The sequence below is a fragment of the Gobio gobio genome (assembly GCF_949357685.1).
Source record: "Gobio gobio genome assembly, chromosome: 5".
NCBI lineage: Eukaryota > Metazoa > Chordata > Actinopteri > Cypriniformes > Gobionidae > Gobio > Gobio gobio.
The window spans coordinates 48,109,560-48,137,023 of NC_137101.1; the positions used below are offsets into that span (position 1 = coordinate 48,109,560).

At 39.5% G+C, this 27,464-nt stretch overlaps 1 protein-coding gene across 1 annotated transcript; it reads left to right on the top strand.

Annotated features, from left to right (window-relative positions):
* Nucleotides 1-254: 254 nt before the first annotated feature.
* On the top strand, nt 255-7,967 carry LOC307127029 (uncharacterized protein). Its single transcript, XM_079817962.1, has 5 exons — nt 255-579; nt 4,365-5,212; nt 5,386-5,439; nt 5,534-5,665; nt 7,330-7,967. Exons 2-5 carry the CDS (start codon nt 4,606-4,608, stop codon nt 7,629-7,631), a joined length of 1,095 nt encoding a protein of 364 aa, XP_079674088.1. The 5' UTR covers nt 255-579; nt 4,365-4,605; the 3' UTR covers nt 7,632-7,967.
* Nucleotides 7,968-27,464: the final 19,497 nt, after the last annotated feature.

A 27,464-nucleotide genomic window follows, 5' to 3' on the forward strand; every position in this document is an offset into this window, starting at 1 on the left:
TGTTTCAGTCCAACACTTGCGGGAAGCGATGTGCGAGAGGGGGCGTGGCCCGAGGAATGATCGTCGGGGTCTTTAATACCACGGCACCGCCCTCAGGTCACCCTGGCCACCAGCCAAAGTACCATCTCACTCGGGGACGGTAGATTGGGGTGTGGCAGAGGGGACTCTCCCTCCTCACGGAGATCATTGAGTCTCGACCGCGACATCGAAATGGTCACGTTCCCGCAAATGGAAACGTGACACATCAGCAAACACTGCCCGAACGTGCTGAAGCCCAAACACGCTGGGCAGTGAATGCGCCCATAGACAGCAGCGGAGATCGATCGCACCCGGAAGTGCACGGGCGAGCCGTCTTGAAAAAGACGTGCCACGCGCAAGCTCTTTTTGTGAGAGGAAACCTCACAGTCGATGCCGAAGCGCCCAGGGAAACACACACCAGCCGTCTAGCAGACCACTGCGCAGATCAGCAGGCAGGAAGTATGCGATCACTGGAACGCGCCGTCACACCAACACCGACTGGAAAGCCGCTCGTCTCGAAGAGGCTGACAGAGTCTCAGAAGGCTTGTGAGGAGTGAAGAGGTAGGTACTCTTGGCTCCGAAAGCAGAAACATAATGCTATATTGCCACGTACTTCCTTATATACTCACGCGGTAAGGCGGAGTTACATATGCAAATTCCGCATGCCCCATGGCATTGGCACGCCATTGGGCGTTTTCTCTAAGCTCGAAGATGATAGGCTTCTAAGCGAAACCCCCATTCGTTAGTCACTAACGTTACGTCGTAGTGACTGAACGAAAAGGAACAAGACAAACTTAGAAACATGACAGTAAACGTGATGAACTAAAAACATGAAACATGAACATGAACCAACACCAAAACACCCTGTGACAACATATCCCACAAACGTGTTTATCTCAAAATTCACGCCTGTTGATAATTATTGTATTTTTTGTAAGACAGAACAAGAATCATTAACCCATCTCTTTTATGGTTGTTCATTTTGTTTTTACATTCTGGAAAAGTGTTGAACATTATTTGGCATCTAAAACAACACATACAATCACACTTGAAGGGAAACCTACTTTGATTGTAAAGATAGGAGTTTATGTAATATTGTAAATCTCTTTATTTTATTAGGTAAGTTCCATATTCATATTCATAAATCAACATGTTCCAAATTAAGACCATGTTTTAAATTATTCTAAATTGAAACTGACATATATTCTGAGTCTCTTAAATTGGTTAAAAAAACAAAACAAAACAAGAAATCTATGTTAATAACTGATAAATACTCAATTATTATACATCACATTAAGGGTGGTTTGTTTAGTTTGAATTTTGTATTATTTAATACTAAGTTGCCCCCTTTTCATGCATTTTTTTTCTTTATTGTATCAATTACACAAACCAAAATGCCTAACACAATAAAACAGAAACATTGTTCCAATAAAACAATTCATCATCATGAAGCAAACGGTCTGACATTACTGAAGTAAATCAAAATGCTTTATTTTGAGTTTTTGTCCACTATATGCTCACGATCCCCTTATAATGTATATTCAGCAGAGCTTTCATCTCTCTCTGCTGACTCTCATACAACGTTGATGAACTGCACTAGAACCAGCTTTTGCTCTTGTTTGTCCCAATTTTGTCTGTAGTCTACCGGCCCAGTAAAGGGAAATCTTGAGTGACCATAAACCTGCTCTCAGCGTGATTACACACACACACACACACACACACACACACACACACACACACACACACACACACACACACACACACACACACACACACACACACACACACACACACACACACACACACACACACACACACACACACACATGTTGGGTTTTCATGTTTTATGGGGACTTTCCATAGGCGTAATGGTTTTTATACCGTATCTTCTATCCCCCTACACTGCCCCTGCCCCTAAACCTACCCATCACAGGAGACATTCTGCATTTTTACATTTTCAAAAAAAATCACTGAGTCTGATTTATAAGATGTTTTCCTCATGGGGACCTAAAAATGTCCCCACAAGGATAAGGATTTCGGATATTGCCATCTTTCTTTCATAACGTAAGGATTACCAGTCCACACACACACACACACACACACACACACACACACACACACACACACACACACACACACACACACACACACACACACACACACACACACACACACACACACACACACACACACACACACTCTCTCTGACATATCATGTCTCACACAAGAGATTAAATCAAAGTCTTCAAAGTTTATTCAGGACACAAGCAACACTTTCAATTTATTATTACAATTTATTATGATTTATAATGTGTTTTCTTCATGGGGATCGATAGTTTCTTATCACAATGTCAAAAAATTCAGGTTTTACTATTCTTTTGACATTTGGTCCCCACAACAAAAAGAATATCTGGAACACACACAGACAAATATTATACATTTTGTCCATTCTCTGCAGTTTCATGTCTAGTATGTATTCCTGTGTGTTGGAATATTGCTTTTGGAAAGCTGAACATCAGTTTATTGGACATGTATCACTGGAGTTTTTATTCTCAGTACATTATCAGTTTATGTGTGTTTATATAATCCTTCAAAATGCTGTTTATCTTAATTTGAGAGAAGATTAAAGACCCCATGAGCTCTTACTCTAAATGCTTCAGTTCAGTGTTCAGTCCAAAGTCTGTTTGAAATTATTACACAAGTGTCTTTGTTCCATCTGTAAGATTATGAGAAGGATCATTTAGTTAATGTGACCATAATTACAGGCAAAATATCATTTATTTATGTGGTTCCTTATCGGAATAAATCCAGATTCAGAAATAATGAACTATTTATTTCTTTGCATAAGAGTTCTTTGTGTGATATGAATCCGTGTGTGTGTGTGTGTGTGTGTGTGTGTGTGTGTGTGTGTGTTCAGGGTCTGATCTGAAGCTGTTTAACAGCCTAATGTCATTTTTACATGTGTCTAAAATATCCTTTCATTATTGATGAACCACTATGTAATTTATGGAGGTTTACACACCCTGGCGAGCCTATGATGAAGAAAAACAGATAAAAACATAATCTTACCACAACAAATTCAGACGTTTCAGTCTAGCAGATGTCCATGAACACATTATCAGAAGTGCAGATTCTTGCACTTTCCCATAACTCAGGATATTTTAGCATGTGAAGGAAAAGCACACATATAATGATTAACTCAGTCCACCGAATGATACGAGCACACATCAGTGGCTCAAGGCTGGAGCTTACGCTGCTGTTTTTAACCAATAATCAGGACAAAAGCAGTTGAAGGATGACGAGCATAATTCAGTTTAATATAATTAATCTGACTCCATTAAAGTTGTTGTTCTTTAACCTCTTATTCTTTAACGGTAAAAGTCCACCCCCAAGATTACTGTTATAAACATGAGCCCCATCTGAAAGGCAAAGGCGGAGGTGTTGCTGTAATTTATAATCATATATTTAGTATTACTCAGAGGTCTAGTTTCAAATATAATTATTTTTTAAGCATTGGTGCTTCTAGTGTAGATGATAAATCCCATTAGACTTTGTGCTGGCTACTATATACAGGCCACCAGGACACCATACAGACTTTATCACAGAATTTGCTGATTTTCTATCAGACTTAATACTAAGACAGAAAGTCTGCAAACGCCTCTAGTTTTGTTTTATTCCATATACACTACCAGTCAAAAGTTTGGAAACTGTACTATTTTGTACTGTACTTGGTGTACTTCTGCTCACCAAGGCTGCATTTATTTGATCCAAAATACAGCAAAAACTGTGTGTATTTATATATTGTGAAATATTTTTACAATTTAAAATAACTTTTTTGGTAACACTTTACAATAAGGTTTCACTAGTTAACATTAGTTAATGTATTAACTAACATGAACTAACCATGAGCAATACATTTGTTCATCTTTGTTAACGTTAGTTCATAAAAATACAGCTGTTCATGTCATGTTGAGGTCACGCACCAGTGTGTGTGTGTGTGTGTGTGTGTGTGTGTGTGTGGGTGTGTGTGAGTGACAGAGTTAAAGCCTTTCTTATAGAATCACACAATCACTGTCAATACTGGTAACTCCTTTTGTAAGAAAAGCACAATACAGTATTGATAAAAACACAAATAAACCGTAAACCACTTAGTGATTTTGCACAAATTTGACTAGAATATAAATACACAGCAATGACAAACAAAGGGTAAAATGAGAATAGGAAATAGACGTGCACAATCAAACAGTATATATTGCTTTGGATTAAAGCATCTGCCAAATGTATAAATGTTAAACTGGTTGCACTCTCTGGCAGAACCTGTGATTCTACTGTGGTTTTATTCCTAGAACCTTAAAAGAAAATCAGCCATCTTGGTGGAGTTTGCTGGAGTTCAAGGACATGAAAAGGCAGACAGCGAACACCTGTGAGGCCTTGAGAAGGATCTTGGAAACTTTGGGAAAGTTACAACTTGTGTCAATAAAAAAAAAGATTAGAACCTAACTTGAGCGGTAAACAACAGGGGTATAAAGGCACATGAGAGGCTGTGGGGATGACAGAGCAAGAGCTGGAAACAGACATCAGTGAAGAATGAAGGGTTTAGTGTGTTTACTGCTGCTGTTGGAAACCTTTGTGTTTGTCAATGGAGGACTCAATGAGAACGAGATCAGTCAACAGCTCAGCTCTGAGGACAGAAGACAGAATCCACCTCAAACAGACACTTTGAGAGCTGAAGCTTCAACTGACAGCCAACAATACTGCCATCTGTGCTTCCCTGACATCCATGCAGCCCTGAGAGAACTGACCGCCACGGTCACAGAGCAGAAAGCAAACATCAGAGAACTGACCGCCACGGTCACAGAGCAGAAAGCAAACATCAGAGAACTGACCGCCACGGTCACAGAGCAGAAAGCAAACATCAGAGAACTGACCGTCACGGTCACAGAGCAGAAAGCAAACATCAGAGAACTGACCACCACGGTCACAGAGCAGAAAGAAATCAACAGAGAGCAGAAAGAAAACATCAGAGAACTGACCATCACGGACACAGAGCAGAAAGCAAACATCAGAGAACTGACCGCCTCGGACACAGGGCAGAAAGCAAACATCAGAGCTTTAGAGACGCGACTGAGAGATGCTGAACAGGCTGCAGAACAACAGACGATTAGCCTGGAAGAGCTGAAGAAGAAAACTGATGGTACCTCACCAAAACATTACTCTTTTATCAATGATCCTCAGAGTAAAACACCAGTGCAATACATTACATAGTGTAAATGTCAGTGTAAAGTTGAGAGTTTACTGTGTAAATTGTGTTATCTATTACAATAATCAGTGTGAATGTGATTTTACAGAATCTTTATTCCTTCACAGAAACTTCAAATCTTACTCTGAGTCAAGTGGAGGAGTTGAGGAAAGAGAACAGAGGTCAATGAGAGCTTGAGTGATGTTAAATTTAGTGAATACATTCTCAGTGTAATACAGTAATATATCACAATATTGCTTATGTTTTCAACAACAGACAGAGAGATTGCTTTTTCAGCTGCACTGATGGAATCTGGCGGTGGAGATGTTGGTCCTTTTACCACTGACATCACATTAACCTACAGGAACGTCTTCACAAACATAGGGAACGCCTACAACCCAATCACAGGTAATTATCAATGAAATGAGTCATAAATATTATAATATTAGATCAGAGGAATCTTCACGTCAGAAATATCAAATCCAGCCCCGGATCTTGTCTAAAGATATCCGTTTGTCTGGTGTGTGGAGCAAACCTGTGAACAGAAAGTCTGGTCTGGTTCCTCAAGACTCTGTTAACAGTTTTCTATCAGCCTGAGAGTTTGACTCAGAGAAGAGCAGAAGCAGGAGACGAAGGGATGATGATAAAAAGAGCAAAGTTTTATTGAATAATCTTAGTTGTGTAAGTCTCAATGCTCAGACTTCGCCTGGCCAGTACAATTTCAACAAGTGTTGTTATACAAAGGGGGGAAATGGAAAATCACTGCTTCACAACAGCGTCCTGTGACGATACAAACCTTGAAATGGAGACTTTCTCTGATCTCCTACTCATGAAGCAAACATCCCTTCAGACCACAGTCATAAGACTAAACAACAATACAACATTATTAAGGAATATAAAATATAAAGACAAATTAATAATAATTAAATAATAAATTATATAAATGAAATAAAATTATGAAATGAATAAACTAGAATGTAAATTTCCTAAGGAAAATCTGAGTGGTGCTTGCAGTGGCAAAAAAACACAGTTAGCATTTTGCTAGCATGATGTTAACACGATTAGAATGTTATTAGCATAATGCTAACACGATTAGCATGTTGTTAGCATTATTAACTAACATGATTAGCCTGTTTCTAACATAATTAGCATGTTTTGCTAGCATGATGTTAACACAATTAACATTTTGCTAGAACGATGCTAACACGATTGGCATGTTGCGATCATGATGTTAACACAATTAGCATTTTGCTAGCACATTTTGACTTGTTTTTTTCATGTTATAACTCCAAGCTAATTGCTATTAGCATGTAGCTATTCACTGTTAGCCTATGTAACGAGTCAAAAGACCCAACCCTCATGTCTCTATGATGTTCTGATGCAGAGATATAGGTATTGCTAAACGGTTGCTAGGGTACTCTGTTTGGTTGCTATGGATTGGCAGCTGCCAATGATGATCCTCCAAAGGCTGCTTGTCAGTATGAATGATATAAACCAACCCCCATGCCTCTGTGACATTCAGATGTGAAGATATCCCTCTGTGGATTTGGGTTGCTAGGATGCTTGATAATGGTTGCTAGGGCATGGCTAGGAAGGGTTGAAGGTGATATGTGATTGGCTGTTGATGCCCTGAGTTACACAAACCCACCCTTGTGTTTCTATGACACTTCTACCAAAGATATCCCTTTGATCTCTTTCAATAGAAGTCTATGGGATCAGTTGCTAGGGAGCTCTAAATGGTTGCTAGGGCGTGGGTTGATAAGTTCGCTGCAATGTTAAGTCGGGATTTTTTACTTTTTCGCCCCCCCCGGGCTTCGTAAGCACCACTATTGATATAAATCTACATAAACGACTAATGATTATAAAATTACATCATATAAAAGAAAACAAAGTAAATAAACCTGTATGTAGGATTGATCACAGATTGCTTTTGAAAATCTTCAGATCTGATGTTGTGTAATGTGTGTAAGAGAATTAATGAAATGATCTGCCATCTTTAAAAACTATAACACAGTGTGTTTGGTCATTAAACTGTGTGAAGCTGATTCTGTGTCTCTTGTTGTTTGATTCAGGTGTTTTCACAGCCCCACTGAGAGGAGCCTACATGTTCAGAGTCACTGTGTTTGGTGTTGGCGGAGCTACAGCAACTGCATTCATTGCTAAGAATGGAGAGCAAGTGGTTATAGCACATGATGTTCAGACTCAGGGTGAGTTAAACTCCTCGAATGGAGTTGTGTTGATCTTGGAGGTTGGAGATGTTGTCTATGTGAGGCTTTGGTCTGGCAGCAGGTTATATGATGACCAGTATAACCGCAACACTTTCAGTGGTTTCCTGCTGTTCCCCTTAAGAGAAGATGAGCTTTGCAGAATGTGATTCCAGTAACTCTGAACCTTCAGCGAATGATTTAAGATGATAATCATGAAGAATCATTAACATATGAACCTGTATTAATGAGGAATAATGTGTGTTTGATGTTTGCTATAGATTACTGTATAAAGTCAGTATGAGACACTATATTCATAAGCTCTGAGCTGTCTCTACATGTCACATTATATAAAGAGTTTCATCAGTGAGACAGACAGGACTCATGAATATCACATGACTGTTTTGTCAAAGCAATAAATCTATAAATGTGGAATAATATCTTTTGAAGTGTATCTTGTTGCTGATCCTGGATCTGTATCTTCATCCTGCATAAATAAATATGAGAATAAAGAGACATTGTGGCATTTTCTTTTCAACAATATTTGTTTTGAAGTCATGCTATCATGTGGTATAATAATGGCGCTGTCATGTAATTCATGAGATGTAGTTTACATTTAATTTACAGTTTTTGTCTCTAAAATGGTAGATTAAGAACTAAGAAGTGTATTTTTCTTAGGGATGCACGATATATCGGCAACATATCGTTATCGGCCGATAAATGATTATTTTTGATGTTATCGTTATCGGTCCAATAAGAAAATTTTACCGATATAGTCAAGCCGATAGATAATGTATTATTTCCTTCAGCTGAGACGGACGCGCTGTCCACCATGATGGGTTTGAATTGCTCTAAATATGTTTGGAATCACTTCGAAAAGGAAAATACAGTTATGTGCAACATGTGCAGCGCAAGTCTTCTATAATCTACATAAAATGATAATGAGAATAGAATAGGCTGTAAAAGAGCGTTGTGTTTCAGCGTGTTTGTTGAGGGAAGAGCGCGCCCACGGAGTTACACCTTCATGACGAGCACAGTCAAGTTCGCTTGTGCATTCACAGCCTTTTGTGCCATTGTAAGTTGTAATATTATATTTATTATTATTCTGTGTATGTAATATCATATAGGATGCGTTTGGTTGAGTTAATAAACGATGCAGTAAAGCACTTCATTGTACCGGTCTTTAGCTTCAGCGCGCGCCCACGGAGTTACACCTTCATGACGAGCACAGTCAAGTTTGCTTGTGCATTCACAGCCTTTTGTGCCATTGTAAGTTGTAATATTATATTTATTATTTTGTGTATATAATCCCATATAGGATGCGTTTGGTTGAGTTAATTAACGATGCAGTAAAGCACTTCATTGTACCGGCGCGCGCATTTCAAACAGAAATGCACAGCATTAATAACTACTGGGACTGTCCTATACATAACACTGCAATGAGAATATTTCTGTTATAAAACGTAGTGAATTCTCTGGGTTTAGTTGTTTTTCAGCGCGCTGTTGTGGGAAGCGTCAACAACGCATTCTGACCAGCACAGTCAAGTTCGCATGGGCATTCGCGTCATTTTAAGCATATGTAAGTCGTAATATTACGTTTTTGTAGTATAAACATCTGATTAAAGTCATATAGGATGTGTTTGGTTAAGTCAATAACCCGCAGTGCTTCACTGTACCGGTGATCATCTTAAGTTTCAGCACGCTCTCAAACAGGGGAAGAGCATCCACAGGAGTTATAACCCTTCACCTATGCGTGATTTTGTGCTAATATAAGTTGTAATATTATATTTATTTTGTATAAATATCTGATTGTTCTCATATATGATGCGTTTAGTTGTTAATTAAACTTCTAAGCGCTTCAGTTTATGGTTGTTCGTTCATTCTCTCCAGCTTCAGCGCGCTCTCAAACAGCAACATTATTCCTAATAGACTAGACTAATATTACAGATGTTTACTATTACTGTAATATTAAACATATTTTTTTTTTCAAAAACACAGAAGCATTATTTTTTATAATTAGCACTTTTATTGTTCTCGTATCATTTCCATCAACAATATGGTTTGATTAAAACCATTTCTTTATCGTCTGTGCGGAGGTTATTTCATGCACTTGCATTCTGATTCTTTATTATGCAGCCTAAGTAATGCTGTTCAATTACTTGTTTGCATTATTTAGGTATATTATTTTTATTTTTTAGACAATATAATTTTTGGTAACATTTTACAAATAAGGTCTCATTTTATTAATGCATTAACTATCATGAACAAACAGAGAGCAATAACCTTTGTTTCTTTTAGTAATAAAATGTTTGTGTTTTGTAACAGTCCATTCACAGTTCATACCTAATGTTAAAAGACACAACTTTGGGTCTGAATATGTTGAGATTAACATGAACTAAAATTAATAAATCCTGTTGAAGTATTGTTCATTCATTGTTGGTTAACTAATACTAACAAAAAGTAAACCTTATTGTAAAGTGTTAAAAAAAAAAATTTGGCCATAGGAGTGTAAAATTAATTTGAAAAGGTAAGGAATCTCACACTGGTTCAAATAGGCTACTGTAGTGTATGGGTTTGATTTATGTTGAAGTGTTTGGGACATGGCTTTTAATGGTGAGCCTTTTGTTTTTGTAATCAGGCTCTCAGAGTTTATTAAAATTTGTATTTAGATTTATCGGCCAATATATCGGTTATCGGCTTTCAAATATTAAGAATTATCGGTTATCGGTATCGGCCAAAATGTTCATATCGGTGCATCCCTAAAATAGATGATCAAATACTTACTTCATTGTTGTTGTTGTTGTTTGTGGTTACAGTGGGATCAGACTGGGGTGCCAAACCTGTAAATGCACAACAATTGTTATCTATATCCAATAATTTAAGGATTTTTTTTTATTTATTTTTTTAAATCTACAATATGTTTTATGAGGTGAAGAGAGCGTGCAAGTCTTGGAACATACATGTGAAAGACTGAAGGCATTCCTCAATCGTGGGACGTTCTTCTATAGATGTAGATTTCATTCTGCTAATAATATCTTTTTGTTTAGTCCATCTTTCCTCACAATGAAGAGTGAAGTTACCCATTCTGACATTTTGAGATAGTCCAACTGGATCCTTGGAGTAGGGTGTAGTTGTCTGATAGGGGTGTTGCCCATTTGTCAGAATGTAATGCACCAAGCATCCTGCTACCTACAATATATAAGATTATTTCAAACAATGTACAGTGATGGTCCCCTGACTAAATGGTACAGAATGAATAAAGATGATTGAAATAATGAGAAAATGAAATATGAAAGCTGCTTTGAATATTGACATTGAGGACACTTGGACATAGAAGTGCATGCATTTTTGGCAGAACTGATGACTACATATTTTCTTTTGAAAAATCATTATTATAACTGCAAACATGTAACCTGTTAATCTACACCCCATTTTGAACCCAAACACAAGACAAGTCATCCCTAAATTAAATAGATATAGTTCAAGTTTTTGACTGTCTGCTTAACATCTTTATTGTGATGGTCCCCAACAGACATTATATTGACTATAAGTAACTTTGCAAGTCTATGTCAACTTAATCTACTAACCCTGCCAGTCTACTAATACTCTAATGAGAGTTAGTAGACATGTTGGTGCAACATTACTTATAGTCAAGAGAATCTGTTGAAGGGACCATTAAAATAAAGTGAAACCAAACGTTGTTTAGTCAAACGCTCTCATAATGACCGTATAGCATTTTTTCCCCTTAGATTGCTTAGAAATTAGATAACTGTCCCTATGAGATAGTTATATGTAAAGATATGTCAAATATTTAGGCTTGAGTCTTTAACCTTTTAAGTAATGTTCAGTAAATTTTAACTATTGCAAATAAAGAACACTTTAGTGTGCCGGCATCTCTCGCAAATGAACAGGATTTAACATGACTTTATCAACCCTGACTCACCTGGATATCTGATTCTTTCTTGTACTTGTATTGCATTCCTCCAACATCTTCATAACTTGACCAAGAAAAAGATCCAGCTATTTGAGAGAGCAATGTGGTTTGTGCCAGGTCCAGTTTTCTGCTTGTTCCAAAATCTGCGATGTAAAGTTTATTGTTGATATCTGTAGAGAAGTAAAATGCTTGTTAAAAAAGACACTTAAATTGACATCCACATTATCATATGCTCATATATTTAAAATGGAATTTACTGCTGATAAATGCATATTACAGGATAACCATAGCAATGGCTAATCCACAGAATGCTCTTACCAAACAAAATGTTTTCAGGCTTCAGATCTCTGTGCAAAACTCCATAAGAATGCAGTTCCTGAAGTCCTTGCAGTAAGTCCTGGCAGATCTCTAGTCTTCGATTCTCTGTCAGACTTTTTCTTTCAGGAAAATCCTTGTTTTCAATCAGCTCCATCAGACTGTATTCACAAAGAGGGGAGACAAAATAGGCAAAGTAAGTGTCTTCCAAAACTGAAATGGGTTGCAGAAGGTGTTCTGCTTGTATGTTTTTTGAACTCAGGAAATTAGCCATTTCCATTTCAGTTTTGGAAACTGTGAAATATTTAAATATTTTATGTTGGATATGATAAGTAAAAAGCAATAATAACAAAAACTCTTTAGAATTGCATAGACAATACATGATGTGGGTGGTATAATGAAAATATGTAGTAATGTAAATATATAACAAAATTTGGTAAAACTTTATAATAACTTAAGCTATGAATCATTAGTTAAGCATTAGTAAACAATTAATTAATAATTTATAAAGCATTATTAGACATTGATAAGCAGTTTATAAATACAGCTATAAATGCTTTATTCTTGCTTTAAGTGCTTTAAGTATTTCATTATTACAAACCAGTTATTTAAGATTTGTCAGTGGTTCATAAGATCACTTAGAAAGTGTAAGTAAATGATTAATAAACTATTTAAATGTACAATCATACATATTATTCAGACATATAGTGATAGTTACTCAATGTGTTAATAAATTCTTTTATTTTTTATTTAACATGTATTTATACTGTAATTCGTGATTAGTTCAGGTAGTTCTAAAGCATTTAGTAGTGGTCACTTTTTTGTGAGCTCATCTAAAGTGAGGACTATTTATGCCTTATAAAGAATTCATAAAGGAGATTTAAAGGCTCGGTTATCTTCTAAACAGAAAAAGAAAACAAACGCAATAAAAAAAACATAATTTACTTATACTTTCTAAGTGATCTTATGAACCACTGACAAATCTTAAATTACTGGTTTGTGAATAATGAAGTACTTCATTTGGACTTCATTTCATAAAGTATGAAAAAATACAAATATTAAACATTATAGATATGCTTATAAATCAAGAATAAAGCATTTATAGCATTTTTTTAATTTATAAACTGCTTATTAGTGTCTATTAATACTTTATACATGATGAATTAACTGTTTACTAATGCTTAACAAATGATTAATAGCATGCATTTATTAGAAAGTGTTACCAAACAGGGTTAACAAACTGAATATCAATAATACCCGTCAAAATGCATATTTACATTATAAGAGGATATAGATTATTTTATGTTAGCATTTACAAAAGTTAGAATGTGCAACTTACCTCTTACTTCTGAAAGAAAAAAGTCAGATGAGAAATGCTTTTTCTTTTGTAGTATCTTATGTAGAATTTTCTGTTATAACGTTCCAAGGTTGTGGTCTTCCAGGGCAAGTCAGAATGAAGAAGCCAGAATAGATGCTGCTGTATACATGCATAGATAATATATGCAGTTATCTGGGAAGTGATTGGGCATTTGAATAAGCCACAATTAGCCACCATTACTATTGGTACAGTTATGCAAATTTCTCTGTGATTGAAAGCAAACAGACAGTTCAAAACAAGGGTAGTGGTTTGGTTTTAAATTTTTAAGTTCCAAATGTAAACATTTAAATTGGATCATATCTTTACCTCACTTAGTATTACATGACATTATAATTACTCACTTTTGTCTGTATGTATTTTAAATAAAGCACAGATCCCAAACCTATAACAATGGCAGACAAAACATGTTAATACCCCCATGTAAAAACCCCTTGCCTGTCAGCCCCCACAAAATGTTGCATTGTTACTTGGAGCACAAAAACATTTAAAATTATGAAAGATTATTTATTCATTAACATGGGCATTGTTATTCAGTTTGGTTTAATTTAACCTTTATACCACATTTGAAATTTAAAATACAAGCTCATACCACTTGTACCTCATAACACATAGTGTTTCATGTTAAAGCTACACTGTGTAACTTTTTTAGTTTATTCTTAGCTAAAAACACTTAGTTCTATCAAAAATATATGTGCTCATTAATGTATATTTACTTCTTTCAAGTAATAAAGTATTCTCGTAAGTTTATAATATGCCATTGAAAATACATACGGGTGAGGGTTCGAATGCCGGTCGCCATGTTGTCCCTCCATCTTGAAAGTACATTAGCCAAAGAGGGACATACCCGTAAATTCAAGCTTCGCCTTTCGCGTTTTAACACTCGATGGCACCGTGTCGAATGTGGACGAGGTCGAACTGGAAGCCATGTTAATCTTGGATTAAATCGGCACCGTAGGAGTTAAAACGAAATCGGAATTGAGAGGAACAGAAACTAATATTCACTGGATGGTCATATACCTTTTCACTGCTAGATGGGGGAAAATATCACACAGTGTAGCTTTAAATTACTCAAAAAGTTAAACATGTAAGTTAAGTAAATTAAGTTAAGTAGATAGGATGGCTTATAAATGTATGCATCTTTTGGTCTAAGGTGAAAGTCTCATTATCTGTGGCACTGTGACATGCTGTCCTAGGAAGCCGCCCTTCATTGAAATGCAAATTGCCTACGAGTGTAGTGGGGGGCAGTGCAACATGGCTTAAGTCAAGTCAGGATTCTGTGAAACAGGGTCAACAATGGGTTTTATTAATATTTTTCATGTCATGTTTTAGAGAAGGATAATAAAATGATAATTTAAAATACAATGAGCTCCTGTAACCCCGTTTCACCCTGTTGTCTAATGGATGATGCTGCAAAATGAAATTTATTTAGTCATTTTCCCCTGTATTGTTGCATTATAGTATTGCTGCCATTTTAGTGTCATTGTGAACATTATCATTACATGTCATTAAAGATTTTGGAGGTCAAAACTCAAACTGAAGTTCAAAAAAAGTGCCAATATCAAAAAATATTCAGTTCACATAATTTAATTTAGGCAACTGACAATTTTGCATCAATGCTGCAAATCAACATAACATTTTGAGATTCACACTGGTGTCGTGATTTACTATGGGGCCCCCTATTTACTAGGGGACCAGAGTCATTGTGTTTAACATAATCACTATTCAATGATGATCTGCAATTAGAGAACTATTTCTGCTTGATTTAACTCTTAAAACTCAGTTATTGCTATAAAAACTGTGTTTATGTGTTTATGATGGCAAGAAATGACAAAGCAAACACACTGGTGTCGTGATTTACTATCTATCTTATTATCACTAGTCTTTCTAGAAAACAGTCAGACTTCTGACCAAATACATAATTATATTTAATCACAGCTAGGTAACAGAAGTATTAGAGCTAATTATCATCAAGTGAAACATCACAATTTATAAGAGTATTTGAATAAATGTTTTTTTTACTCAAATCCCACTTCAAACCATAATTGAGTGCATGTAATACCTTCCAGTTCAAAATATCAATAACTTTCCAATATATTTCCCAAATATCAATAACTTTTGCACTAATTTCAAATAGGTTAAATACTCAAATATCTTAACTGTTATCTATAGGTCAACTTCAATTAAGACATTTGTTGAAGAAATGCTTTACAAAGAAGTTAAATGTTGATGTGAAATGTTTGAGCGGGATTAGAAAAACTGATATTTAAAAAGTAAAATCCTAATTTATGTATATGGTATACATATGAACATTAGTATTTTACTTTTTAAAATCGTATTTACTTTAACTTTTTACCATCAACTACCAGTATGTAATCATAAAATTAAGTAGTTTTAGCTTAGTTTTCCACCTTCTGCAAAGAGCAGAGCAGAACTTATAATAATGGCCAAAGCAAATACAGATGATAAAACTGAACAGGTTATTTACAATGATTTTTATAGACAGTTTAGATGAATAGCTTACAATGAGTATTTGCTTTTCTGTCTTAATTCTTTATCTGATTGTTTTACTGCTGGTGAATGTGTTAACTTCTGGTCTAGCTAGATAAACTCAATAGCAATCACCTGTGATTATCATATGTAAAGGCACAATCCAAAAAGAATAGTTTTAAGCACTATGTCAATTAAAGGAAATGGCTGTTTTTGTAACTACAACAATTCACACTAGCGAGTTGTGACTACTTCACAGCTACTTCAAGTCTGCACTGCATGAAAAGTGGGAGATTGTCGTGGAACTTCAGGTTTACGACTGTGCACGGCAATTTGCAGGCAACACCGAAAACTGCTGTAAATTGTCGGAAATTGACGTGGGCCTTGCTTGGCAGTTGTCCCCCCATGACCCCCCCTCCCCTTAATTCTAGGGGAGGCTTTATCATGTAAATGAACATGCTGTGAGCTACACAAATGCAAATCAGAGCAGCAGCAGGGGGAGTTTTATCTAGGTTCTGAATTTTTTTAACTAAAACAAGTTTAAAGTTTAAGTTAAAATGTTAACTTAAATTTAAGTTAAATGTACTCGTTTTAGTTCACATCACTAAATTTTTAGGGCAACCAGTTTGCTCCAATTTTTTAAGTAGATTCAACTTGTCCGGGCTCACAGTGTAGATTAATTACTCTGTATGTCATTAGCAATAACCAATGTTATGTAAAAAAAAAAAAAAAAAATACAGGACAGCAGTTCATGTCTTCAACCTTTAGAGAGGTTATGTGATGCAACAAGACAATGAACCAAAGCACACAAATAAATCAAGTAAAGCATACAGTTTACATACCAACATTATTTTTTCCACCCTGCACTGTGAATGATTTTTTAAATGGCTATTAATCATAAATGTGAAAAGTACAAGTTTGTTTGTTTATAGTTAAGTCAGATTGTGTTTTTCTGTAATTGTCATTTAAATTGAGCTCACACCATATTTTATGAATTATCAATGCAGATTTTCAAGAGGTGGTTTCCTGGACAGGGTTTAAATTATGCCAAGAGTAGGCCTTAATCTAGTTAATCGTGAGTTAAAAAATTGTTGCCTGGAACAAAGATTAAGCACAGATTACTAACACCTGGACTAAGAGTCCTGAACTAAAATAAACTGGATTCATTTACAGTTTTATCTAATTGCTTACACACATTTTCTGAAAATATGGCTCCATTTCTTGTAACTCTACACACAAAACATCAGACATCTCTTGCAAAAGCAACACTTTGTGCAAAACTATTTTAACTATTTCCAAAAATGTTGTTTTTGCATATATCTAACTACACACAATGCACAACTGAGGAATTTACAGTTGAACTGAAATCAACTGAACTGAATCAACACTGAAGTCACTTGAGCTGAATATTGACACTATATTGGCTTGTTAGAGCCGGTTTACAGCAGAATTTGTTTTGAACTTGTTACTGAAGCTGCTATGAAACAATATGTTTTGTTGTATGCATATTCTTTCTTTCTCAAACCTTAGTTTTGATTTCTAAGTGATCAATTTATGTATAAGTGTTTTCACACATTAGATTAGATTCATTAGATTAGATTCAACTTTATTGTCATTACACAAGTACAAGTACAAGGCAACGAAATGCAGTTTAGGTCTAACCAGAAGTGCAATAGCAGCAAGTGCAGGATATACAATGGATGCGTAAGTGCAGGACATGGATATGTACTGAATATATATAAATATGTATAAATAGAGAGACGTTCTTACTATAAACAGAACTGAATTTACAGGTGAATATGTACAGTGAATAAATATACAGATGGCTATTACTATAAACAGAATTTACAGGTGAATATGTACTATGAATATAATATACAGATGGCTATTACTATAAACAGAATTTTACAGATAGAGGTATACAATAATATGTTAGGCTAATATGAGGAATATAGCAGTGGGTTAGGGTAGTGCAATAAATTATGGACAGAGCTATCCGGAAAAAAAAAAAGAGTGGAAAGTGCAGTGGAAAGTGGTTGCATATTACAGTTAGAAGTACGGTGCAAAATGCAAATGTAAACATTGGTACTATAAATACAGTAGGCAGTGCAAATGAGCATAATCCAGTTAAGATATGGCAGTGCAAGATGCATAAGTAAACAGTTGTTACTGTGATAAACAGTCGGTAGTGCAAATAACAAAGTGAAGGAAGATGTGAGGTAGGAGAGTTATCAGTATATGAGGGAAGTGGATCAGCGGGGGTTTGAGTTCAATAAAGAGACAGCTCTGGGGAAAAAACTGTTCCTAAGTCTGGTCCGGAGGATCCTGAAACGCCTGCCGGAGGGCAGGAGAGAAAACAGTCTGTGGGCTGGGTGAGAGGAGTCCTTGAGGATGCTGCGAGCTCGATGCAGACAGCGTTTCCTCTGGATGTGCTCGATGGCAGGTAGTGGAGTCCCTGTGATGCGCTGGGCAGTTTTCACCACCCGCTGCAGTGCCTTGCGCTCCGCAACAGAGGAGCTCCCATACCATACTGCGACACAGTTGGTCAGGATGCTTTCTATTGCGCAGCGATAGAAGTTCACCAGGATAGCCGAGGAGAGCTGATTCTTCCTCAGTGTCCTCAGGAAGAAGAGGCGCTGGTGAGCCTTCTTGACCAGGCTGGAGGTGTTGGTCGTCCACGACATGTCCGCCGAGATGTGGGTCCCCAGGAACTTGAAACTGGAGACACGTTCAACAGCCATTCCATTGATGTGGATGGTGTCGTGTGTGCCTCTTGACTCTTTCCTGAAGTCCACGATGAGCTCCTTCGTTTTGGTGGTGTTGAGGAGCAGGTTATTATCAGCGCACCATGTGGCCAGGTGCTGAATCTCCTCCCTGTAGGCAGTCTCATCGTTGTTGCTGATGAGCCCAATCACCGTAGTGTCGTCCGCAAACTTGACGATGGAATTAGATCCATACACAGGCTTGCAGTCGGAGGTGAAGAGGGAGTAGAGAAACGGACTTAGCACACAGCCCTGTGGTACACCAGTGTTGAGTGTGATGGACGTGGAGCAGGTGGATCCTGATCGAACATTCTGGGGTCTGTCAGTTAGGAAGTCCAAAATCCAGTTACACATTGAAGTGTTGATGCCCAGGTCTCCAAGTTTGGCAATTAACTTGGATGGGATGACAGTGTTGAATGCTGAGCTGAAGTCAACAAACAGCATGCGTGCATACGTGTTCTTATGGTCCAGGTGAGTGAGCACAGAGTGCAGTGCCATGGAAACTGCATCCTCTGTGCTCCTATTGCTGCGGTAGGCAAACTGGTGTGAGTCCAATGTGGATGGTAGAGAGTCTTTTAGGTGTTCCAGGACCAGCCGCTCAAAGCACTTCATAACGATGGGTGTGAGTGCTACAGGGCGGTAGTCATTAGGGCACCTCGGGCTAGAGCTTTTCGGCACTGGCACAATGGAAGTGCGTTTAAAGCATGTCGGTACAGCTGCTTGGGCAAGAGACAGGTTGAAAATGTCTGTAAAAACCCCAGCGAGCTGCTCCGCACATGCCCTGAGCACACGTCCAGGGATGTTGTCTGGTCCAGCAGCCTTGTGCGCGCTGATCCGGCTCAGTGCCTTGCAGACATCTGTGGAGGAGAGTGTGATTGATCATTGGCTGTATGGGTCCTCAGTAAATGAATGTGGCATTTAAATGGCAAAAGTTATTCTTGTCTCTATAACTTGTGGCTTCCTAAAGACACGTTTAGGGGTAAATAAAATATTAATAATATAAATAAAATGAATATCAAAACATATTTTAAATATAATGAAGTCATTTTATTATAGCACTCATCAGATGTTCCTGGAAACAAAACAGAGACAGAACAGTATAAACAAACTATACAACAAACTAAACACCAAATTACAAAAACATTATTATGTGAAAGTGAATAAAGTTGTGTGTGTGTGTGTTTTCAGTTATAAATATGTGCTGTGTAAATTAGCCTATACTTTTAGAAATTATATATAGCCTAACTTTAAAAAACAAACAATAACCCATATAGATAAATTATAATAATTGTATAATATTAAGCATTTACTTAATATACATTGTAACATTAGGCTACTTTACTCTAGCACAGTAGTCAGTTAAGCAATTAATTAATATCTTATATTAATATGTATGTAGCCTAGGCTACATCTAAAGGTAAGTCTGCTTTAAAAAAAAAATATTACACTTCGACATGTACAGAATGTGCGCGTTAAGAAACACGTTCAAATGTGTCTTCTTAACATGTTAAAACTGTGCGTCGACTGTGCGTGTATGCCTGTTACACGACCAGAATGTGCGTGTCTACACATACAAAAGAAACACGTAAAAAATTGCTGCGTTGAAGCGGACAAACAGGGCGTGTTGAAACGATCATAAGTCACGCGTTTCGTATTGAGATTTGGCCCCGGGCGCGTTCCATATTAGAGCCCTAGTCCAATGAGGTGCGAGGTCGAGGTCGAGGTCATGGCCATGACACGTAGAAGACGAGCTTTAAACTTTTTTGTTTTTAAATGTTTTTTGCTGCTTTCCTTTTTCGTGATCAACAATGACAGGACACCGTCTTCAACTCAATCTCTGCATGGACGCGACAAACTTTTTGGACTCATTTTCAGGAGGCTGTCTTCGTCTTCATAACTCTGAGGCAAACTGCAGGCGCTATGAACCACAGCATGGGTAATGTAACGTTACGATTTAAAGAATATGCTTTTATTCAGCTGTATAAGGAAATGGATGCGTTAATAGATCCGAGCTTAAAACTGCACATTTTGTTTTCACAGACTATCCTCGCCTCATAACGAAGCCGTGAGCTCTTATCTGCTTGGAGCGATTTCCGCGAGTCCATATTTAACCGCTGATCATGACGAAATTGTGTGTAAGTAACTTCTAATGTGTTTCTCATTCCTTGTTTAATTTTACCGTGACTGTTTTTATTAATACCAGTCTCATGTAATTGTTTTCCAGCTGCCTGTAAGACGTATTATGAATCGACACGCCGGAGCTTCAGATACAAACAACCTGAACTTACATAGCAGGCGGAAACTGCGAAGTTTAGCTCGGAGTCGATCAAGGGTAAAAAAAAAAGGGTATGATTTATTATATTAGATCCGTTTTTTGTCAATGTGAGTATTTTTCAGGTTGCTTATTGTCTTTATGGATTGTATTACAGTTGCTGGAAGCGAGAGTGTGCTGGATGAGGTGGACATTTGGAAGTCCGCGACCATTGAACTCATGTTTGACGAGGAAGACGGCTTTGTTGACGGGGTGTCGGGATGGATTGTGCGGCCACCGCCCTCTCGCAGCCTGGAGCACGCCGAACTTTACATTACATTACGAGACATTACTGCTGCACTGTACATAGTTGTGTGTTTAACAATAAAGCTCTTTCTTTGAGTAAACCGCTGTGTTTTATAAATGAAGCTCTTTCTTTGAATAAACGGCACGGTCCGTATAATTTTCCCATATATTCCTTGATGGTATGAATACTTCATAGCACAATAACATTAATATGAAACAAATTATTACAACATAAATTATATATTTTTTATTATTATTGGGGTTTACATTTATAATGAGCCAGGGGGACCAATAATGATTGGTTTGCAGTGATCTGCCAACCAATCACGAGGGATTTTTCTTTTTTAAATGTAGTGGCTTCAGCCAATAGTGAGTGAGTAAATTCAAGTCTGGGCGTTGACTCTCTGGTTTCGCTGCTATTCATATGCTAATTAGAGGCGTCGCACCTCCGCGCGGTCTCTCAGCGGGGGGCTCTCCACCTACGTCATGGTTCGTTTACGGCAATTTGTGGCACAGACGAACGCGACGTTCGCTGCCTCTAAATTGTCGAAAACTGCCGAAAATTAGGGAGATTTCCGGGAGTATACAGGCGTTTACGGGGTCGAAAATCCCACTTTTCATGCAGTGCTGGGTCCTGATCACTCTTAAGGTTTATTCTGTGATACCAAACAGCTGGATATACATTGTCCCTTAATTAACTAATACAAACTAAAACTCATCAATATAATATTCACATTGTGTTATTTATCTTTGTTCAGGTCAGTTAAAAAAAAAAGATTGTTGGGTTATTTTCATTAATTCAGACAATAACTAATGTTAATAAATGGAAACTTATTATAAACTGCTACCCACTTTACAATGAGGTTCAATTTAACCCTTTATGTTACAGCATTGCCATATGGCAATAATTCATTTCTACTTGTTTCACAGGAAAAACAATATATGTCCTATATACGTGCATTTTATATGCAATAGTGGAATATAAAAGGGCAGGTCTTAAGGTAGCCAGTGCTGTTTTTAAGTCAAATGGTATTTGAATGTCCCTCCAAAACTCTCTTTACTGTCACCCTCACAGGGAAGACCCATTGAAGTGCTCCAGAAATTGCTCTATTAACCTAATTTCTTCACAAGGGGGAGTTTTTTTTTTTTTTTTCACAAAAAGTAACATAGTAAATTGAGAAAATAACAGTGCTTCCATATGGCAACACTGTACCTGTAATGACGAAGTAGAGGCAAGCGGATCCATCTGCAGAACTTTATTAATACAGATGATGAAACAAGAAATCTCAGAAGTAAACCACAAAGGAAACACGTAGCAACATGCAGCGTGGCAAAACAACACTTCACAAAGAACAAAGAACAAGGCAGTCCAGATAAAGGGTGGATAATGATAAACAGGTGGATGTGAGGATAATGAATAGACAACCAGACAGGGCTGGGAACTAATGATAGCAGAGGGGAATGATGGGAATTGCAGTTCTAGAACTCCGGTGACAAGGAGCGTGTGAGACCGGAGGGAGGTGAAGACGCGCACTCAGTGACAGGTGTGCGCTCCGTGACAGAGCCCCCTCCCTGCGAGCGGCTCCGGAAGCGAGAACCTGGACGATGACGGGGTCTACCACGGGGTCTGGGAGCAGGACGATCTGGGTGAGTTTGATGGTAAGTGGTAAGAACAGCAGGGTCCAGGATATCCTGAGATCTGACCCAGGAACGTTCCTCAGGACCGCAGCCCTCCCAGTCAATCAGATATTGTAGTACCCTGCCGCGGCGTCTGGAGTCCAGGATGTCTCGTATCCGGTACACCTCCTCGCCTCCGACTTCAATTGGGGGAGCCTGCACGGAACCGACCCCCTCCTGGACCTCCTTTCTCCTGGGAGCGGCAGCGGGTCTGAGAAGAGACATATGAAAAGTGGGTGAGATTTTATAATGTGCTGGGAGAGCCAGACGAAACGAGACCGGAGTGATCTGCCGAAGGATCTTGAAGGGCCCAATGAAGCGAGGGGAGAGTTTCTTGCTGGGGAGCTTTAAACGTAAATCACGGGAGGAAAGCCACACCCACTGTCCGGACCTGTACCTAGGACCCTCACGTCTCCTTTGATCTGCATGAAAACGAAAGCGGCGGATGGCACGTTGCAGATGGACATGAGCGGTATTCCACGTGGCCTCACTGCGTTGCAACCACGTATCCACCGCAGGGAGGTCTGACGGCTCTCCAGCCCACGGGAAGAGAGGGGGTTGAAAACCTAGGACACATTGGAAAGGTGTTAGACCTGTGGCTGGCTTTACCAGGGAATTCTGGGCATACTCAGCCCAAACCAGGAATCGGCTCCAGTCCTGTTGGTTCTCATGACAGTATGTCCGCAGAAAGCGAATGAGGTCCTGGTTCAACCTTTCAACCTGACTGTTAGACTGTGGGTGGTATCCGGAGGTGAGGCTGACGTTGATATTGAGCTTGGAGCAGAGTCCACTCCAAACACGTGAGGTGAACTGAGGACCACGGTCGGAGACGATGTCCTCGGGGATGCCGAAAAGACAAAACACATGATTGAGAAGCTCCTCCGCAGTCTGCATGGCAGTAGGTAGACCCTTAAGGGGGATGAACCGACAGGACTTGGAGAAGCGATCCACGACTGACAAAACTGTGGTAAATCCCTGAGACTGAGGTAAATCCGTTACGAAATCCACAGCGATGTGCGACCACGGGCGTTGAGGAACTGGAAGTGGCTGTAAGAGACCGGCTGGTTTAAGGTGGGAAGATTTAACTGTGTTACAGATGGGACATTGATGGATAAATTTGATAACATCAGCCCGGAGTGAGGACCACCAGAAGCGGTTGGAGACTAACTGTACCGTAGCCGAGATACCTGGATGTCCAGCGCTGGGAGTGCAGTGAACCCATTGAAGTACCCGCTCACGGAGCTCGAGTGGCACGAAAAGGCGATCCACAGGACACTCGGGCGGTACAGGAAGAGCTTGTTGAGCCTCAGTGACCTCCGAGATGATATCCCACTGCACAGGTGCCACGATCAGAGTGGGTGGTAAGATGGTTTCTGGTTGGCTGATTTCGTTGGAATCCTCGAACTGACGAGACAGGGCATCGGCCTTCCCGTTTTTGGACCCAGGTCTGTATGTGATCCTGAAATTGAAACGAGAGAAAAATAGTGACCATCGAGCCTGACGAGCATTCAAACGCTTGGCGGACCTGATGTATTCGAGGTTTCGGTGGTCCGTGAGGACGGTGAAAGGTTGACATGCCCCCTCCAGCCAGTGCCTCCACTCCTCCAGAGCAGCCTTCATGGCTAGAAGTTCCCGGTCACCCACATCATAATTGCGTTCCGCCGAGGTTAACTTGTGGGAGTAAAAGGCACAGGGAAACATTCTCACAGGATTACCGTGACGTTGGGACAGAATCGCACCCACTCCAGTGTTCGAGGCGTCCACTTCCACGATGAACTCCCTCTCCGAGTCTGGATGATGGAGGATGGGTGCGGCAGTGAATCTCTCCTTCAGCTGATTAAACGCTGCAGTGCACTCAGGAGACCACCGGAAGCGCTTTCCCCCTCCTCGGAGAGGAGATGTGAGGGGAGACACAATGAGACTGAAGTTACGGATAAATCTACGATAAAAGTTTGCAAACCCCAGGAATCGCTGTAATTCTTTCACAGAAGAAGGTTGAGACCAGTCCACCACGGCTTTAACCTTGCTGTCGTCCATGAGAACCCCCTCAGCGCTGATGACATATCCCAGGAAGGTGATCCGAGTCTGATGAAACTCGCATTTCTGAGTTTTGGCGTATAGCTGATTCTCAATCAAGCGCTTGAGAACTGCACGCACGTCCCGTACATGATCGTCGAGGGTCTCTGAAAAAATCAGAATATCATCAATATAAACAATCACATTCTGATTCAGCATGTCACGGAAGACCTCATTAACGAAAGACTGGAATACAGAAGGACTATTAGACAGCCCGAACGGCATAACTTGATATTCATAGTGGCCTGTGGTCGTAGAAAAGGCCGTCTTCCACTCGTCACCCCTCCGTATGCGAATGAGGTTATAGGCGTTCCTCAAATCTAGTTTGGTGAAGTAACGAGCTGAGCGAAGCATCTCCAGAGCTGCAGGGACTAAAGGCAGGGGATAACGATACTTCACAGTTACCTCATTGAGACCACGGAAATCGATGCAGGGCCGGAGACTCCCGTCCTTCTTTTTGACGAAGAAAAACCCCGCGGATGCCGGAGATGTGGAGGAGGTGATAAATCCCATAGCAAGCTGTTCCTCGATATACACTCTCATAGCCTCTGTCTCCGGTCGTGAAAGTGGATACACACGGCCGTGCGGGGGAACGGCGCCAGGTAGAAGTTCAATAGCGCAGTCGCTGGGCCGGTGCGGAGGTAAAAGTGAAGCCTCTCTCTCGCTGAATGCCTGGGCTAGATCGTGATATACAGCAGGCACACCTTGCAGATTCACTCTCTCACGCGAACTGTGGCTAGATTCAGGACCATGGAGAGCAGGCAGACAGTGGTCATGACAGAAAGGGGACCATTCAGTGATTCTCCTGTCGCTCCAGGAAATTAAAGGGTTGTGTCTCTCCAGCCATGGCAATCCCAAAATCACTGGATGAAGGGGTGAGTTGATCGTGTACAATTGAATTCTCTCCGTGTGACGAGATCCGGAGTTGAGCGTGAGAGGCTGCGTGATGTATTGAACCTCCCCTGTCCCCAGGGGGCGTCCATCCAGAGCGGCCACTGCCACATGAGACTCACAAGGAATGAGAGAGATATTTTTAGACAAGGCAAACTCCAAATCGATAAAATTACCAGCGGCACCAGAGTCAATTAAAGCTCTTGTTTCACAATTATTTCCATTAAAATAAAATGAAACCTCGAGGGTTAGAGAGTTGGGAGACTTAATCAAAGGACTCACCGCAGAAGTATCACGGGATCGGGATCTCACAGGACATGAAGCTCTCTGATGACCGGCCTGGCCACAGTACAGGCATAATTTATTCCGCATCCTTCTCTCACGTTCCTCCGTAGTGAGATGTGTGAAGCCGACCTGCATGGGCTCGTACTCCGTGCCCGAGGAAGGATAGGCGAGCAGACTGGATGAGAGAGGCGTACGTCGAGAACGAATGAGGTTATCAAGACGAATGGCCAGCTCCATTAGTTCTCCAAGAGACATCCCCTCGTCACGACAAGCCAGTTCCCCCTGCAGATTAGTCTTTAGACCCCTTCGATACAGCAGTTTAAGAGGTTCCTCGGTCCACCCCGTCTGTGCTGCCAGGGTGCGGAAGGAAAGCGTGTAATCAGCCGCGGTGGAATCTCCTTGACTTAATGCGAGAAGCAGTTCCCCTGGTTCCTTGCCGCCCGCGGGATGTTCAAACACCTCTCTGAATTGAGACATAAACACATTATAGGAGGGAAATGTATGATGACCACCCGACCAGAGAGCCGTTGCCCACTCCAACGCCCTCCCGGTGAGTAAAGAGCAGATAAATGAAACGCGGGACGCGTCATTGGGGTACAGCTGGGGTTGCTGGCTGATGAATAATTCACACTGCAACAGAAATCCTCTACAAGCAGCCGGTGAACCATTAAACTTCTCAGGTAGAGATAATCTGGGATTGTTTGAAGCGGTACTCACGCTTGATGGGAGGTGCGCAGGTGCAGCGGGAGCTTGAACTGAGTGAGCGTCCGCGCTCTGTAGAGTGAGAGCATGAACTGACTTGACAAGTTCCTCGGTGAGATTCGTCAACTTGACCAGCTGTTGTTGGTGTGTGACTAACACAGATGCCTGGGCACGAACCTCGGAAACAAGACTCTGGAAGTCTGCTGGATCCTGTGGTGGTGAAGTGTTCTGTAATGACGAAGTAGAGGCAAGCGGATCCATCTGCAGAACTTTATTAATACAGATGATGAAACAAGGAATCTCAGAAGTAAACCACAAAGGAAACACGTAGCAACATGCAGCGTGGCAAAACAACACTTCACAAAGAACAAAGAACAAGGCAGTCCAGATAAAGGGTGGATAATGATAAACAGGTGGATGTGAGGATAATGAATAGACAACCAGACAGGGCTGGGAACTAATGATAGCAGAGGGGAATGATGGGAATTGCAGTTCTAGTACTCCGGTGACAAGGAGCGTGTGAGACCGGAGGGAGGTGAAGACGCGCACTCAGTGACAGGTGTGCGCTCCGTGACAGTACCACAGTGGAATTGCAGTAATGTATTTCCTCATTGGGATTTTTTAAATAGATAATAGCATCAATAATATGATTGCAGTTATTTATTTATTTATATGAAGTGTTTATTCTAGTATAGTTGTATTTATGTATAAATAAAATAATTTCTTCTTTTCATAAAATGAATACAGCAATATTTTATGGAAAGGACAATAGGAGCTCTTCCATGTGGTGAGAGTGAGGTTGAGGTTTGGAGATGAGTTTTGCCATTTTCAAGGTTAAAGGAACTGTATGTAAGAAATGTATTTCAATTAATCATAAAATGGCCCTGATATGTCACTAGACATTAAGAAATCATGTTAATTTCAAATACTTATATCACT